The sequence below is a fragment of the Capsicum annuum genome, chromosome 1 (assembly GCF_002878395.1).
Source record: "Capsicum annuum cultivar UCD-10X-F1 chromosome 1, UCD10Xv1.1, whole genome shotgun sequence".
In the NCBI taxonomy this organism is placed as follows: Eukaryota; Viridiplantae; Streptophyta; class Magnoliopsida; order Solanales; family Solanaceae; genus Capsicum; species Capsicum annuum.
In genome coordinates, this window is record NC_061111.1 from 127,860,573 (window position 1) to 127,876,894 (window position 16,322).

The 16,322-nt window shown below is 36.7% G+C and overlaps 2 protein-coding genes across 2 annotated transcripts; one reads left to right on the plus strand and one right to left on the minus strand.

The window, feature by feature from the left end:
• Window positions 1–2,017: 2,017 nt before the first annotated feature.
• LOC107879219 (protein DEHYDRATION-INDUCED 19 homolog 4) lies at window positions 2,018–7,583 on the plus strand. Its single transcript, XM_016726305.2, has 5 exons — window positions 2,018–2,426; window positions 3,136–3,278; window positions 6,106–6,183; window positions 6,366–6,625; window positions 7,259–7,583. The coding sequence occupies exons 1-5, from the start codon at window positions 2,366–2,368 to the stop codon at window positions 7,368–7,370; spliced, it is 654 nt and encodes a 217-aa protein (XP_016581791.1). The 5' UTR covers window positions 2,018–2,365; the 3' UTR covers window positions 7,371–7,583.
• Window positions 7,584–8,578: 995 nt separating this feature from the next.
• Window positions 8,579–12,897, minus strand: LOC107879229. Its single transcript, XM_016726315.2, has 6 exons — window positions 12,298–12,897; window positions 11,317–11,528; window positions 9,736–10,024; window positions 9,569–9,654; window positions 9,377–9,468; window positions 8,579–9,270 (listed from the first exon to the last, which is right to left on the minus strand). The coding sequence occupies exons 1-6, from the start codon at window positions 12,505–12,507 to the stop codon at window positions 9,008–9,010; spliced, it is 1,152 nt and encodes a 383-aa protein (XP_016581801.1). The 5' UTR covers window positions 12,508–12,897; the 3' UTR covers window positions 8,579–9,007.
• Between the last annotated feature and the right edge of the window lie 3,425 nt (window positions 12,898–16,322).

Below are 16,322 nucleotides of genomic sequence, written 5' to 3' on the forward strand. Positions count from 1 at the left end.
CGTATGCATGGAATATGATGGAGCAAAATTGGGATAAAATTGGTTAAGTGGTTGATGGGCCTGATGATGGCATATCACGTCCTCTTCTTGATGGAATTCAATATGATCATGTGTTTGATGTTGATATTGGAGATAGTGAACCTGTTCGCAAGTTGCCCTATAATTGCTTAAGTATTTTAGTTTTCTGTTTTGAGTTATTGAGGGGGAATTTTTCTGTAGTATCTGGAATTTTGGGTCTTCCTCTCAACTTTTTATTGGCATGGCGTATTGAGCTTGTAATACTTGGGCGCAATTTTCTCTATGTTTTCTGGAGTAATATGTTTGTCTATCTTTGTGGAAATACATTGAGTTTATTGTTATTGTTATGTTTGTCTATCTTCTCCATCTTTAATGCAGCAAATTGATCTGAGAGATGCATTTTTGCTGCTCCATCACTTGGAATAACCTTGCATGTTCGACTTGTTTCAGTTTGCCGATTATTTTAGGGATTTTGCAGATGTTTTAGCTTGTTTCTTATGGGAAATCATATGGTATTAATGAGTCTTTTAATAGCTATCGAACTTTTATGTTGGTTTGTTAGGGTGGGGTTATTGTGATACCACTAGATTTTAGTGAGGTATCATCAATGCATTTGCAATGAGGACTGTGGATAGGTTTACATAATATGTTATCCAGTTGGGTAATGATTTTGCGATTGTCATTATTACCTTCTGACCATTATACTCATGCCAGTTACTTAATGATGATCCAACTGGCAGTTGTCATTATTGTCTTCTGATCATTATTGCAAAATATCATTATTGCCTTTTGATCGTTATTGCAAAATGTCATTATTGCTTTCTGATCATTATACTTTTTTTTCTGCCATCAATCTCTATCTAATTTCTTAGAAATTAGTGGCAGTAAGGTTGGATTCTCAGGTGGTGTGTAAGAGGGATAGTTTTAAGTACTTAGGGGCCATGATTTAGGGGAATGGTGAGATTAACGAGGATATCTCTCACCAGATCGGGGCGGGATGGATGAAGTGGAAGCTCGCCTCGGGGGTGTTATGCGATAAGAAGGTGACGCCCAAGCTTAAAGGTAAATTTTATAGGGTGGCAGTTTGTCCGACCATGTTGTATGGAGCAAAGTGTTGACCTATCAAAAACTCTCACATTCAAAAACTAAAGGTGGCGGAAATGTGAATGTTGTGCTGGATGTGTGGGCTTACTAGGGGGATAGGGTTCGAAATGAGTCTATTGGAGATAAGGTTGGTGTGGCTTCTGTGGAGGATAAGATGCGGGAGGTCCGTTTGAGATGGTTCAGACATGTGATGAGGAGGGGCACGGATGCTCCAGTTCGTAGGTGTGAGAGGCTTGCTTTGGATGGTTTCAGGCGGGACAGGAGTAGGCCGAAAAAATACTGGAGAGAGGTGATTAGGCGGGACATGGAGCAGTTACAGCTTACTGAGGACATGACCCTAGATAGGAAGATCTGGAGAACGCGTATTAGGATAGAAGGCTAGTGACTTTTTCGGTAGGTAGGATAGGGCTTTACTTGGCCGGTGCAATATTCTTGTTATGCTACATTACGATTGCTTACTATTCTTTGTTTACTACTCCTTATAGGTGGCGTATTTATGTCATGTCATATTGTTCCATGCTTTGTATACGTTTTTTATGACTTATCTTATCTTGAGCCGGGGGCCTATCGGAAACAACCTTACTACTTCTCCAGAGGTAGTGGTATGGACTGCGTACATCTTACCCTCCCTAGACCTCACTATGTGTGAATACACTGAGTTTGTTGTTGTTGTTGATTCATATGAGATAGTAATTTCCCTATTTTAATATAAATGATGGAATAAAATAATCGCAAAATTAGATAATACTTTATATCAAATATAAAATAAAATTAATCTCAAACTTTATCCTAAATTATTTAATTCCGTTGGCCAAACAAACCTTAAGGTATGTGTTATTTCGTAGACAACGCGGAGGTAATAAATAAGTCGGTCCAAAAGTGAAAGGTGCATAGTGCACATTCCAATCGTGCAATAAAGTTCCAACTTTTAAGCCTTGTTATGTAATAACCAAAGAAAAAAAGCGTGTATAAGCCTTGTCATTGCCTATTGCTCATGGTTCTTCCTCCTCCCTATTTCCAGGAAACTTCACAACCCCCTTCTTTCCCTATTATTTTTTCTTTCCACCTCTTCTTGGTCTAAATCTTGGTGAAATCATCTGAATCTGGCTCTCTCCTTTATATCATACCAAAAGAAAAAAACAACAACAACAAGGTTTCACTTTTGTGCCGAAGGGGTACAAGTATTTATTGAAATTTCTAAGGATTTAATCATAAAATCATCTGTAAGTCCAAGATATTTATAATGGATTCGGATTCTTGGACTCGTTTATTTACTTCTTCAAGGCGTTACCAATCTCGATCAGGTTAGTAGTTATCTTCGTTTTATGCAGGTGAAAAATTTGCAACCAAATGTTTTTGGCTTTATTTCCTGAGGTGGATGTGTTTTTTTTTTTTGGCAAGAAAATGAAGGAATATGCACTTGCATTTGCTTTGATTTGTTGTACATGGGTTTTCCTTGCACAGAATTGAACCAACTGCGAAAATTACATTTGTTTTTCCTGAGCTGGGGTTTTGTGGGAATGGGTTTCCTTACCTGAATTTGAAGAAATTTACATTTGCTTTTGTGGTTTTTTCTTATTCTCTGTAGCAGTAATGTAAACAGAAAATGTTGTTTATTGGTCTTCCTTCACAGAAACTAACCTTGTGTAAAGATTACAACTTTATTTTAGTTTACTGGAATTGAAAAAGTGGCATAGTTTATTTTATATTTGCATTTCTGGGTTTGGTCGGTCGTATTTGGGATTTTTAGAAATTGTTCTTTGAGGGTTTTCCTTGCCCAGAGCGACTCCAGATGTGCAGGTTTTAAATTTTTGTTTTATCAACTCTCATCTCTTTCTCTGAATTGTCGTTTGGGGAATGTGTATGTTTTCCAAGGGAAGATACATACACGGAGAAGAAAATTTTATGTTTGCATTTCTGGGTATCTTTTCACACTGTATCTAGTAACATGGTTGGAAATGTTAAGGCATAGCTTTTCTTGTTTTACGGAAGTGAATTTTCGGTGTGTTGCAGATATCTATAACTTAGGAGAGGAGTATAATTGCGAAGAGGAGTCTAGGCCAGAGTTTCTTTGTCCTTTCTGTGCGGAGGATTTTGATATTGTTGGACTATGTTGTCATATCGATGAAGAGCATGCTGTTGAAGCTAAGAATGGGGTACAGTATCTCTACTACTAGTACTTCTTTCCCACTTTGTTTGCATTGAGTTGGCAAATGTAGGTTGTGCTTAAGTTTTTAAAACCAGGGTGACCGTCATAAAAACTTTCTAATTTGTTGTGCCATCAGGAATTGGTTTCTTTTGTTTCCTCTCTTACTACTCTTCCTGTAAACCAATGGGTTTGTGAGAATAAACATTGGCAATCTAAATGGTGTTCATTTTATGAAATGATCCTGTACCTTTAAGGATTTACCTGTGTTTATGTCTGTAGAGGCTTCGACTTAAAAGTTCAAAGCAGTGATCACACTGGTTGTGTGAAGCTTTGACCTTAATATTTCAAAGTAGTGATGTGAAATAGTTTTCTGTTCCCCTTATCTAGGTGTTAAAAAAATAGTTTGTTGGTTTACCTCTCCTGAAAATTATGGAGATACATAATATCATCACTAAAATATCAGAAGCATTATGTGCAAGTAACACTGGTGCTACATTGCACAGTGGTTTCTGCTGATTACCGGTCACTTGTTTAACTTTAAAGATAAACTTCTATAACATCTGGATCAACCATGAAGCTGATTGATGAGAATCTTTCTTTTCAAACTTGTGGACGTACCACTTAAATTGATCAAGCTGCTAGTTACTGGAAAATGCTCCCAGCAACCAAAAAAAAAAAAGAGAGTCTGTCGCGGTCTTTATTTGAAATATGAGCTGCTTATTTCTTTTTATTCTTCTAGTAATGTGATGGTTCACACAATACAAGTAGAACGAGAAAAGGGTCTGTTCAATTGTTAGACATCGCTACCTTCTCTGGAAGAAAAAAAGAAGGGAAATAAATGATAATTCTTTGACCCCTTTCTAAGAATTCTAAGTGTATTTTGTGCACCAGTGGTTCAGGGCTCAAAAAGTTATTTGTTTGGATAGCGACTTATGATTAAGCCTTTCATGATACAACAACAACAAAAAACCCAGTGTATTCTCACATAGTGGGGTCTGGGGAGGGTAAGATGTACGCAGTCCGTACCACTACCTTTGAAGAAGTAGAAAGGCTGTTTCCGATAGATCCCTAGCTCAAGACAAGGAATAATAATCAAATCCATAATAAAGCATGGAACAAGATGACATAACATAAATACGACACCCACAAGTAATAGTAACCGAAGAAAAGTAAACAAATCATAATATAGCATGAAACAAGGTGTCTTAGCAAGAATAATACACCCACCAAGTAATACCCTATACTAGCGACCCGAACTGACACTAGTCTTCTATCCTAATTCGTGTCCTCCAGATCTTCCTATCTAGGATCATGTCCTCAGTAAGTTGTAACTGCTCCATGTCTCGCCTAATTACCTTTTTCCAATACTTCTTCGGCCTACCCTTACCCCGCCTAAAACCATCCAAAGCTAGCCTCTCATACCTACGAACCGGGGCATCCGTCCCCTCCTCATCACGTGTCCGAACCACCTCAGTCGGACTTCCCGCATCTTGTCCTCCACCGAAGTCACTCCAACCTTCTCCCGGATAGTCTCATTCCGAACTCTATCGCCCCTAGTTAGCCCACACATCCAACGCAACATCCGCATTTCCGCCACCTTCATTTTTTGAATGTGGAAGTTCTGGCCAACACTTCGCTCCATACAACATGGCCAGACGGACTGCCACCCTGTAGAATTTGCTTAAGAATTTGTCTTTAAGCTTGGGCGGCACCTTCTTGTCACACAACACCCTCGATGCAAGCTTCCACTTCATCCATCCCGCCCCAATACAGTGTGAGACATCCTCGTCAATCTCACCGTTCCCCTGAATCATGAACCCGAGAAGCCTTTCATGATAATATGCTGAATTAGCGGGTCTTGTAGAATTTGAAGGGATGCTACCTAAATGTTTAGTAGCTTTTGAAGCTCCGCTAAATATATAACCAATTCTTCATAAGTTCTTGCTAAGTGGCAAAGTAACTATTCTTTTTCCCAAATCTCTTTTTTGGGGGAAAATTTAAGCCAAAAGTTGAGTGTGATTTAAGCGACTTTTTTTTTAAAATGTCACCCAATTCGGACAATAGCTCAGTTTTTCAGGGGTTGTTTCTGAAAATATTTTAGTTACACAGAATAGTTTCAGAATTTATTTTTTTTTCAAAAAACAAAATCTATTTCATATATTTTCTAACTATCGTTTAGTTACATTGTTGTTACTTTCTGTATTGACCAAAATGTGACCTTCTCTTTCCTTTTTCTTGAGAAAGGTAACATATATTACAACAAAGGAATACACCCAAGGTATTCCAGTATTAATTACAATCAGAAACCACAGTGGTATTAGCAGCCTCCTATGATCTCATAAATAATCTTAAATGCTAGGAATATCGTCTTCTTCTCAAGGATACTCATGTTTATACCAAAAGTGGAAAAGAACCGGACAGTTCATCTTCAGTTTCTATAGGGAGCAGCTATTTTCTTCAAAACATCTCTGGTTCCTCGCCATCATGTGACCTTTTCTAGTCGAGGACTCGGCATCATTAACCTACGATATGATATTAAGCTTATATCTCGAAATCTAGATTTTGATTACACGAGCTAGAATCAGATAAGAGACTAAAGTGGTTGGGACCAAAAAAACAAAATTTGATGATTATTTAATTAAATCACTCTATGATTGTATAACTTCTATTTCTTCTATTTCTGAATAAAATCTGGACATCTAAACACATTATGCTACTAGCTTGTATCAGTTGCATCTCTGGCAAGTGATCAGGGTGTTGAAGGAACACAAAGTGTTGTCTGCCATTTCATCTAAGTTTTTTGGTGATGTTGGATGACATGTCTGTAAATGCAGATATGTCCGGTTTGCGCAAAAAGGGTTGGAATGGATTTGGTTGGTCATATTACTCAGCAACATGGAAATATTTTAAAGGTATCTTTTTTGGTTATCTTTCATCAGTGATTTTCATGAGCTTCGATCTTGAGACGGCTTTTTGGGTTTGCTTCAGCAGCAAATGTGCAGCATATCAGCGTTCTTTTGAAGCTATTGACAGTTTTGTCGTAGTTTTACTGATGGTCTCTGGATGCTGGTATTTATCATTGACTGCATTACAGGTGCAGCGCAAGAGAAGATTTCGAAGAGGTGGTACTTCGGCTCTCTCTAGTTTAAGAAGAGAGCTAAGGGAAGGGAATTTGCAGTCCATCATCGGGGGATCCTCTCGTTTGGTTTCTTCCTCCACTACAGATCCAGATCCCTTGTTATCTTCATTCATTCACAGTACACCTTTGGCTAATGAAATCCGCTATGTTCAACCTTTATCTTCTATTACACAAAGTTCAAAAGAAGATAGCACTCTTGAGAACACATCTGAAAGGTATGGACGCATCATTACTTTTGTTTCTGTTTCTTTTTTTCCCCTCCTCTCAAATGCCTATTCCTATGTGTATAATTCTAGTTCTCGGGAATTTCTTGGTTCATGTCTCTTTGATTTTATGTTTGAATGGCAAACCTGACTAAACCTTCTTTTGTGGATTGCATGTGTGTTTGCTAACTTGCTTAAACTTTTTGTCTCATGATTGAGTTGTTGAATAATTTTTTTATACGGGGAGCCTTTAACCTTTTTTGCTTATTATCAAGTTAAACATGCAAATTTGATGAGCTATTACACAATACATACTTCATCTACATGTTGTATGCTGGTTTTATTTGTTGATAAAGTACTCCTGCAGATACTTGACAAAAGGAACTCTAGTGATAACTGTGTAGGAAGCCATGGTCATTTGTTTGCGCTAAGCTCTTCTTACATTACATGTAAGGTCATTGTTCTCCCGGGGAAGTAGAGGGGGTTAAGGGGAGATTGTCAACTGTAGAAGTTGTCCATCGTCAAGATATATGGCAACGAGCTTTTGTTTACTAGCATCCGTTTTTGGACTTCCGATTTCCCTCTTTCATCCCGTTTGCATTTACCTCTGTCTTAGGTTGTTGATTTTGTTGTTCTTTTGAACAGAAATGTGCAGCTTCAGCAATCTCCACTATCTGACAAAGACCATGAGGAGAAGGCCAGGAAGAGTGAGTTTGTGCAAGGGCTATTGCTATTCACCTTTCTTGAGGAAGACTAAGAAATATGAAAAGGATAATGTTAGCATAAATAGAGAAAAGAAGAGAAGGCTGGGATTCTGTGTAGTAGTTAGGCGAAAGGGAACTCGTAAAAGTCCTACTAATGTGTATATTAAAGACAACGTTAGTTTTCCATCTTCAATTTAGCAACATGCTAATATATTATTCTAATTTAATTGTGAGGCAAAAAGAAACGAAACTAAAATTATCAAGCATCAGAGCAGCTAACAACCATCAGTGATATGAACAGCTGAAATTGCTCTGGCATGGACTCCTCTGGTTATCATTAGAAGCAAAAGACTTGTTCTGGTAAACCAAGTTATGGGATATCTGCATAATTGCAGTCTTTCATAATTCAATAGGTAACTTCATGTGGGATTGGCCACCGGTAATATTTGTCCGGAAAGAAGCTATGGGACTATGTGATGGGTGATATACTCCTTCTGTCCCAAATTTTCTAATTTAATTTTTCATTTTACTTATTTTTTTTCATTAATCAAGACAAGACAATTCTTTTTTTCATGTTTTACCCTTTGCATTAATTATTTTTTTTAAAAAATAAAATTGTAAACATCATTTAATAAAAATATTATGATAAACTAGGCATATTATTAATTATTTTTCTTAATTAATGTGTCACCTCAATTTGAGACGGAGGAAGTAATAGATCTCCGCTTTCTAGTAAGATTAAATTCTGGCCTAGAAAATGGAAACAACGAGACCTAGAGCCTCCCTGGATGAAGATGGACATGTTAGCAGGACTCAGTAGACTTGGACCCATTGGTTTACTTTGCTTCCAGAACGTGGTCGTACGCTCAGGTGTATGATTCCATATATCGTGTATCATACTATAGTTACTGCTGCTTTTTATATGACACGATTTTCTTGTTAGTTACTGCCAGAAAGAATGCATTTGTAAACATCTCATGGAAGTACAAAATTACAAAATTGTACAACAAATAAGACTTCATAGACCTTACCAAGTCAAACAACGTAACATAAATTAAAGTAATTACCTGTGTTTAATAATTGCAAAATTCCAACTTGTTTAGAATTATTTGGTATCAAAGCAAATTATCGACATCTAAGCAAATTACACCCCAAAGCAGAAACGCATAAAGAATATGTATAGCTGACTCTCTGAGATAGAGGCGTGGTTGATCGTGTTTAATTAGAATAGTCATCCCATCAGTCAGAGTTAAGTAGTAAATTCAGCCAGACTCTAAAAACATTGCTATATACAAAGTCATATACTGTGAGTCGATATTATACCAGAGGTATTACAGACCATTCATTTATACACACACTGAAAATCAACCTAGTTGTTTTAAAATCAACATTAACTTGAGTGTAAGCTGAAATATAGAGCTAGCTTTGACAAAGTAACAGTCATCAGAACATATCCAGGAACTCACTGTTGATTGAGGAAACAGTGAAGATGCTAACCTTCATGTGCCCCTCTTGATCCTACTGCAAACCTTACCACTCATGCATCTACGAGTAACTAATAAAAGTACAACAGCTTATATTGTGTAAACAGAAGGGTACTTTTCAAGTCTAGTTTAGCTATACCCAGAAACCAACTTGAACAGCCGGATGAGCATCTCAGGATGTTATGCTTACAAGAAAATAACAAACTTCACCTTCGATAAGAATTATGTGACATGAAAAAACTATAGTCAGGGTGATTAACTTGCAAAAGCCGGAGCCAATTGTCAGCAGCTCGTAATAGAGAGTTAACCTTCTGACATTCATTGACTCCATCGGGGAACCAAAAAGATGCTTGGAATTTGTAGGAGGCCAGCCCAAAGGTTGGGAGAGGTAGCTTGGCGGACATACCAGCATTGACAGTGCCTTTACTGATAGTTGTGCCATGTTGTTGAGGCCAGTCAGTCCTAGGAACTGCAAGTGTAAGCAATAGATAGTCAGAAACTTCAACAACAATCAACTGGCTCATTTTGCCAGCGAATTGAGCAGAACTAGAGAAGAAATAGGATGAACGGCATACCACCAGAAGGAGTTGAGAGGGAATGGTATGTCAAAAAGCACGCATCAAGATTTTGCAATGTTGGTCCTGTTGGTATCCTATATATGGGATACCTTCATAATGGGAAAAGCGGGAAAAATAATTCAGTATTAACAAGAAGTGAGTTTACACAAGAATCTTTGTTCAGTGAAAACCAAAAGCAGAAAATCGTACCAAGCCACAGAAATCCAACTTGCAGCAGTAAGATCACAGCTCCTATACGTCTTCAGTTCAGGAAATTTAGATGCAAGGCCTGAAATCTGCAGTGTTATGGGGAAAAGAATGTAACACAGGAAAAAAATGAAAACGGACAAACTTCTGTTTGAAGATAAAATACTTGCCTTATCAGCTAAAGGTTCACGACCATATGGTTGCTTTCGCTCAAAATATTCAAATGCAAGGAGACCAGGAGAGTTCCCCATCTCATTCTCATCACCTGAAGATTCTAATAAAGGGTCCTTTTTTAGGGAGAAATGCTTGCTTCCATCAATAGTTGATCCAATTAAAATCTGCTGATTCCAACTCCCCTGAACTTCATTGGCTATCCTTGAAGCTCCAGCTCCATATTCACTACTGTCATCACTACTTGTCTCCTTGAGAGAATCAGCATCACTTTCTTCACCTGGTCTCCTGGAATAAATTAAGCCCAATATTGTTATTTGAAGGCAACTACCTCGCATAAGAAGAAGAAGAAGATATGACAACTGAAATCTTTTTGTTAGCTGAATCTTGTATTTTGTTTATAAAGTGGAAGGTTATAACTTTGTCACCTTTCAGATTTTGCTGTCCTAATTTCCACTATCTGCTCTTGACAGAGGTTAGGTACATGCCCCCCTCTGTTTTATTCGAAATTATAGACGTGGTAGGGGTTCAAGCCAAACCCCCCCACGCCTAACAGCTCCAAGCTGTGATGGTTATAGCTTAAAATTATTATTTTTAAAATGCAGCTAATGCATGACAGTAATCCACAACCAAAGGCACCAATCAATTGAAATGAACTCACTTTTAAGAGAACAGATCAGTCTGTATAGTTCAATTATTAAAGAAGATAGCTCTTACTTCAACCTAGTTTTCACTTGGTAGGTAAGATGAGAGGCAGAATTAAAACGTTAATAGCCTTGATACATTTTGCTACCTCCATCTTCAAGCAGGGAGTAAATTAAAAACTTCAAAGAAGTAAGGACCAAGCAAATAATCAACAACAAAATTCACCTTCAAGGACAATACATGCAAATCTGATGCCACACCTTGCGCCAGTGCAAGGCCACATCAATAGGAAAAGAAATTTAACCCTGTTAAATATGTTCACTCAAACATTTTTAAGGTCAATCTTTCTGCAACACATGAGCTCATAGTGATCTATGAAGAACCTGAAGCACTTCAATAGCTAAATTTATATTCAAGAACAAGAATATGCCTTAAATGACCAACCACAGAAAATCTACACATCGAAGAAGGTGCACACTTCAACTTCGACTGAGTTGGGGGGGGGGGGGCATCGATTGAGTAGAGGGTCAGGGCCCTGAAGTACAGATATCCATTTCTCATTAGCCTTGGACTTTTGCAGAATGAATCACATTCAAGCTAAGAAAAGATGAAAGAAATTAAAATAAAAACTTCACATTAACCAAGCCCCAAGCTAACCAGAATCTAGGCTAAAATCACTATCCGCATAACTGAATTGAACATTTAAGAGGACAATTGTGTGATTCAGCCAGAACCGGTAATATCTATTACACAATGAAGAATGCATCTTTATGTTAAACAATAATAAGAAATCAGACACATTGTTCTGGAAACTCTTCAACACTTTTTTCCCCGTCACCAAACAGTCGCACATGAACTCGTTCAAGACCAATATGCACAAATAATTACTATTTTTATCATCTGCAAATAGGCAAGAAGTGCACAAAAAAGTTTACCTTTGCTTGATGGAGGGCCTCGAAGGATCTATATAAAGTTGAATCCCAGACAAATATGGCACATAATACTGGACAACACAATCACTCTGATTCAACACAAGAGGAACTCCTGCTCCGTATGCACTCCATTCACCAAAAGACTCCCAAAGGTCGCCCAAGATAAAGTATGGATTGGGATCATTGTCAAGATTCCTCATCCCTCTCATGATTGTCTGCACATATGAAAATGCACTGGATTAATTTGAGTATCAGGATATCAAAGGATTCAAACTGATTTTCCACAAACTTCTGCTTTGTTGCAATATAACTAAGCCACTGAAAAAATGCGAGTAGATCCTAATTACACAAAGGAATTCAATAACCAAGCCAAGGAGACAATTACCAAGCCGTTATTCTCTTGTATGATTTCAAAAATGAACATAAAACTAGCAGAAATCTGGCTTTTCATCAACACATTATACAACTCCGTTTTCCATGCAAATGGGAGGAGAGTAGCAAACCACTGCATTCGAACACCTGATCCATATAGATGGCTTACACACACGATATGGCCAAGTATCTAAAAGCAGGCATATGCATAACCACATGAAACTAGGTGAAATTCCATAAATTTCCTTTTGTTACCAATGGTAGGTCCAGTTTCTGAGGATATTGTCTAGCCGGTAATAGCAAGATTCCATGTTAGAAATTCATCCCAAGTATATGAGAAAAGGGTTACGCTTTACAGGCTTTAAGTAATACAGTTCTCCTCATTAATATTCTTTTTTCCACATATAGTAGTGCAAAAAAATCAATATCTAGTCCAAGCATAACCCTTTGACATTGTCACGATACAAACTCTGAAGGCATTCACAAAATGCAGCAACTTTTCCAATAAAATAAGACACACGACAGACTAATATGATGGCTAATAATTGGGAAACAAGAGTAGTGACCATTTGCTCAAATAACAAATATCAATGCACAAGAGAATATTAATACCTTGGGGAAGAATAGAGCAGGAACCTTGGGCGTGGTATGCTCCAAGAACCGATCGAAATTGGTCAAATTGGATGAAAACGACGCCGTTGAGGGGGCACCATCATCAGACTCCGGTTCAATTCTTGACTTGGCTTTCATTTTTTGCTGCTTTCTCATCGCCGGTGGGCTATAAAACCGATCATCTCCGACCCGTCTCCGATTTCCAGCCATTTTCTTCTTTCTTGTTTTTGCAAAATTACCCACAAAAGAAAATGGATCCGCAAAGATCCTAAAATTCAAAAGAAGTGGGTATAGCAGCAGAACGTTTGATTCTTCGCTGTAATGAACTATTCTAGTGTTTATGATATTGGTATCTTGCAATTTCTTGTAAAATTGGGTAATGGAACAATTGGGTAAAGTTTAGGGCTTTATTCCAAAAGGGTTTAAGGGGAGATTTTGAGGAAAGTTTAAGGAAGTTTTAGGGGTTTTGAAGATAATAAAAGAGGGTGTTGGGTTTGTTAATGGTGGAGGGAGAAGGAGACGCCAAGAGTCGAGCCAGAAAAAAAAGCTTGAAAAGGAAAGTCCACCTTTAGTTCCATGGACCATGTTCTAGAGAATTCAAGAATAAAAATAATTTACACAACTATCATTCGATATATTAAAGGCGGGTTCAGTGGATCGTTGTACTATATCCGTTTTGTAATATGAATATTCCTACTTACATGTTTGTCATCTGAACTCTTAAATTCACTAAAAAAAATAACATTTTAAATATATTTTTGCTTATGTGGCATTAACTTGCTGATGTAGCAAAACGCGTGTAAATACGCATTTTTTGAGCGCGTGATTAAATTAAAAAATATTTATAGTATTTAAAAAATTAAAAAAATACTAAATTAAAAAAAAAGAAAGTAAAATACTCCCCCCTCACCCTCCATCCCCAACCTCCATTCCAACACCCTTAAGAATTTTGCCAGAATTATGGCTCCGGCATAGATCTGACCACTATCTCCAAAATTCGACCAAGACAACCACTAAACCACCACCAAAATGCCATTACCAGCCTCATCTCCTATCAGACTCGATTTTTCCACCATTTTCCCCACAATCACCCTCCATTAATCCTTCTCTACCATCACACAAAACCTTTATTTTATCATCAATAAAACCAGGAGAACCACAATAAACTGAGTTGGTCATCACAATGTCATCAAATTCAAACCTTTTACTACCAAAATTATTTGACACTTTAGCTTTTTGATACAAATTCTTGAAAGATTTTGAAACCTTAAACTTCAATACAGAAAAATGGTTTTCTTTCTTGGCCTTTGTACATGAGTCTAGTGGAATAAACTGTTTTAGCAGTGGCTGAAATTTCAGAGAAACCTCTGTATTTTTGTTCTTGTGTGATACAGGTCTATCCATAAGTTTTCAACTCCAATCATGCCTGCTTATGAAACGGGGTAAAGTAAAAATGAATAAAGACGACATTTTAAACACTTACGAAGTTGAAGTTGAAAATTAATACCCAAATTCGATAAATCCGATACAAGAAAGTTTCAATCTTATTATAGGAATTTTTCCAACCACTAATACTTGTGAATTCATACTTTTAAACCTGTTTTTGGGCTTCTGCTAGTACCCAAATTTGATAAATCTGATTCAAAGAGAAATTCATGTTCGCTGTAGGAATTTAAGATTTGGGTATAAGCAATTGAAGGATAAATTGCATGATTCAAAGATAAATTCATGCTCCTTGTAGGAATTCAAGATTTGAGTATAAGCAATTTTTTTTCTCCATAAAAATTGCTTCTTGATACAACAAAGTTTCAATCTTTTTTTTGGTTTCTAAAATGGATGTTGAACATCAAGAAGATATTTTGATGATTGATGAAACTGATTTCGTTGGATACACACAGTGGTACAACTACTGAATGAAAGTGTTGAACATCAATAATTTTTTTTTGAAAAAATGATATGTGTAAGAGAATTTTGTATGTTTATGAACTTGACAATGGTGTGTGTGTTTGAGGGTGGGTTGGCGTGGTAATGGGGATGAAAAAATGGTGTATGTTCATATGAAGAAGAAGTAGCAAAGGAAGAAGGTGGCAATTTTTTTTTTTAATTCTAAATTTAAAATTTTTATTTTTTTAATATTTAATGTCTTATGTGGCATTTTAAAAATGATATGGAATTTAATTTTGCATTTAAAATGACGTGGAAGCTGATGTGGCGAGAGTGTGTTACACTCACCAAAAAAGTGTTTAAAATGTTGCTTTTTAGTGGGTTCAAGGGTCTAGATGACAAACACGTAAGTAGAAGTGTCCAACTTACAAAACCGACATAGTACAGAGATCCATCGAACCATTTTGCCTATATTAAATGTTGCTCACTCCTTTAATTTATTTCCACAAAATACTAAAAATATTCAGGTTTAGCATGTCAAAAGGCTTTTTTTTTCTTTCGTATTTTACTCCCTCCGTCCTAGTTTACTCATACCAAATTTCCTAATTTATTGTCCCATTTTACTTATCCTTTTTACTTATCAAGACAAGATAATTTTTTTCCATTACACCCTTAGTGTAATTGATTACTCCTTATTATTAACATTCTTGAAAAATGTTGCAAGATAAGTACCATTAAGAGTACACCATTAAGAATATAAATGGTGCTTTGGTATTAGTCATCCATCAATATTGAAACTAACAACAAGACACAACTAAGATGGCCAAAATGGTAAAGTTACATTACCAATCATTGTTTTCTAAATAGCTGTGTCATCCCAATTTGGGATGGATAAATGGCACGGAGAGAGTACCTTTTTATATTAATTACTCCCTGGATAACCCTACCCTAACCTGATAACCCTATGCTCTGCCACCGACATGGCCGGTCCGTTCATTAGCAAGCCTGATGAGGCTGACCAAGTCATTGCTCTATAATCTCCGACAGTTTCTCAAGAACTCAATCGCCCCAATTCCCATTTGAAAGCTATTTTGCATAACGAGCTTTTAGAGTTGCCTAACATTGATGACAAATCAAAAGAACAAACTAGTGATGATACCCCAACAAGTTAAAGTATGTGGATCTCGTGAAACCCATTAACAATCTCTTAACAGTTGACACAGGCGATTCCAATGAAGGCAATGAAATATATTAATGGAATCCCACATATTACTTGAACAGAGGAAGAAGTTCATAAAATAAATTTAATTGATAAGTTACAATTTGTTGTTACGAAATTTTTTCTATAGATGGCCGAATATTAAAGAACCAAGAAATCAAATTCCTATATAGTGCAACATTAAAGGTGATTAAAAGACCGATTTACTAAGAAACAGACATATACTAGTAAGGCTCAACTTAATGGGGGACTTTGTAAATATCATGTCAAAGAATGTGTACTATAAAACTGCTAAGGATAGAGTGACATATCAAATGATATCTCTAATTTATGATGTCAAATTTAAATCAGAAGAGAAAACTACATTAACAGTGGCATGGATTTCTTACCCGAACCTTCTACCAATATTTTATGTAAAAGAATCACTTTTTTTCTATAAAAGCGACAATTGAAAACCTACACATCTAGATATAGGTACAATAAACAAAATATAACCTAGTTGTGTGAGGGTGAAGGTTTAAGTAGATTTGGCTGATGAACTACCTGACTATATGGAGATAGAGGTTGTGATAGTAATACAAATTCAACAAGCTTACAAGCAATAAGGATTTAGTATAATATGATTCCAAAATATTATCACACCTACAAGCTATAGAAATTGCATCCAGAGCTAAAGAGACATGAGTGTAGAAAATTGCACCCAGAGTTAAAGAGACATGAGTAGCAAGAGTATGAGAAAGATGTGAACCAACAAGAAAATATACCTGTGTAGAGAAGATACGTGAATGAGAAGATGGTTGCTGCAAAGTGGAACCCTACATGTAGAAGATTTAGGATTGAGAAAGGAGTAGAGCCGGGCTTGATGAATGCTTACTACACAAGAAACTGACACTCTTAGCAAATGAGTTACACTCTCTAATCT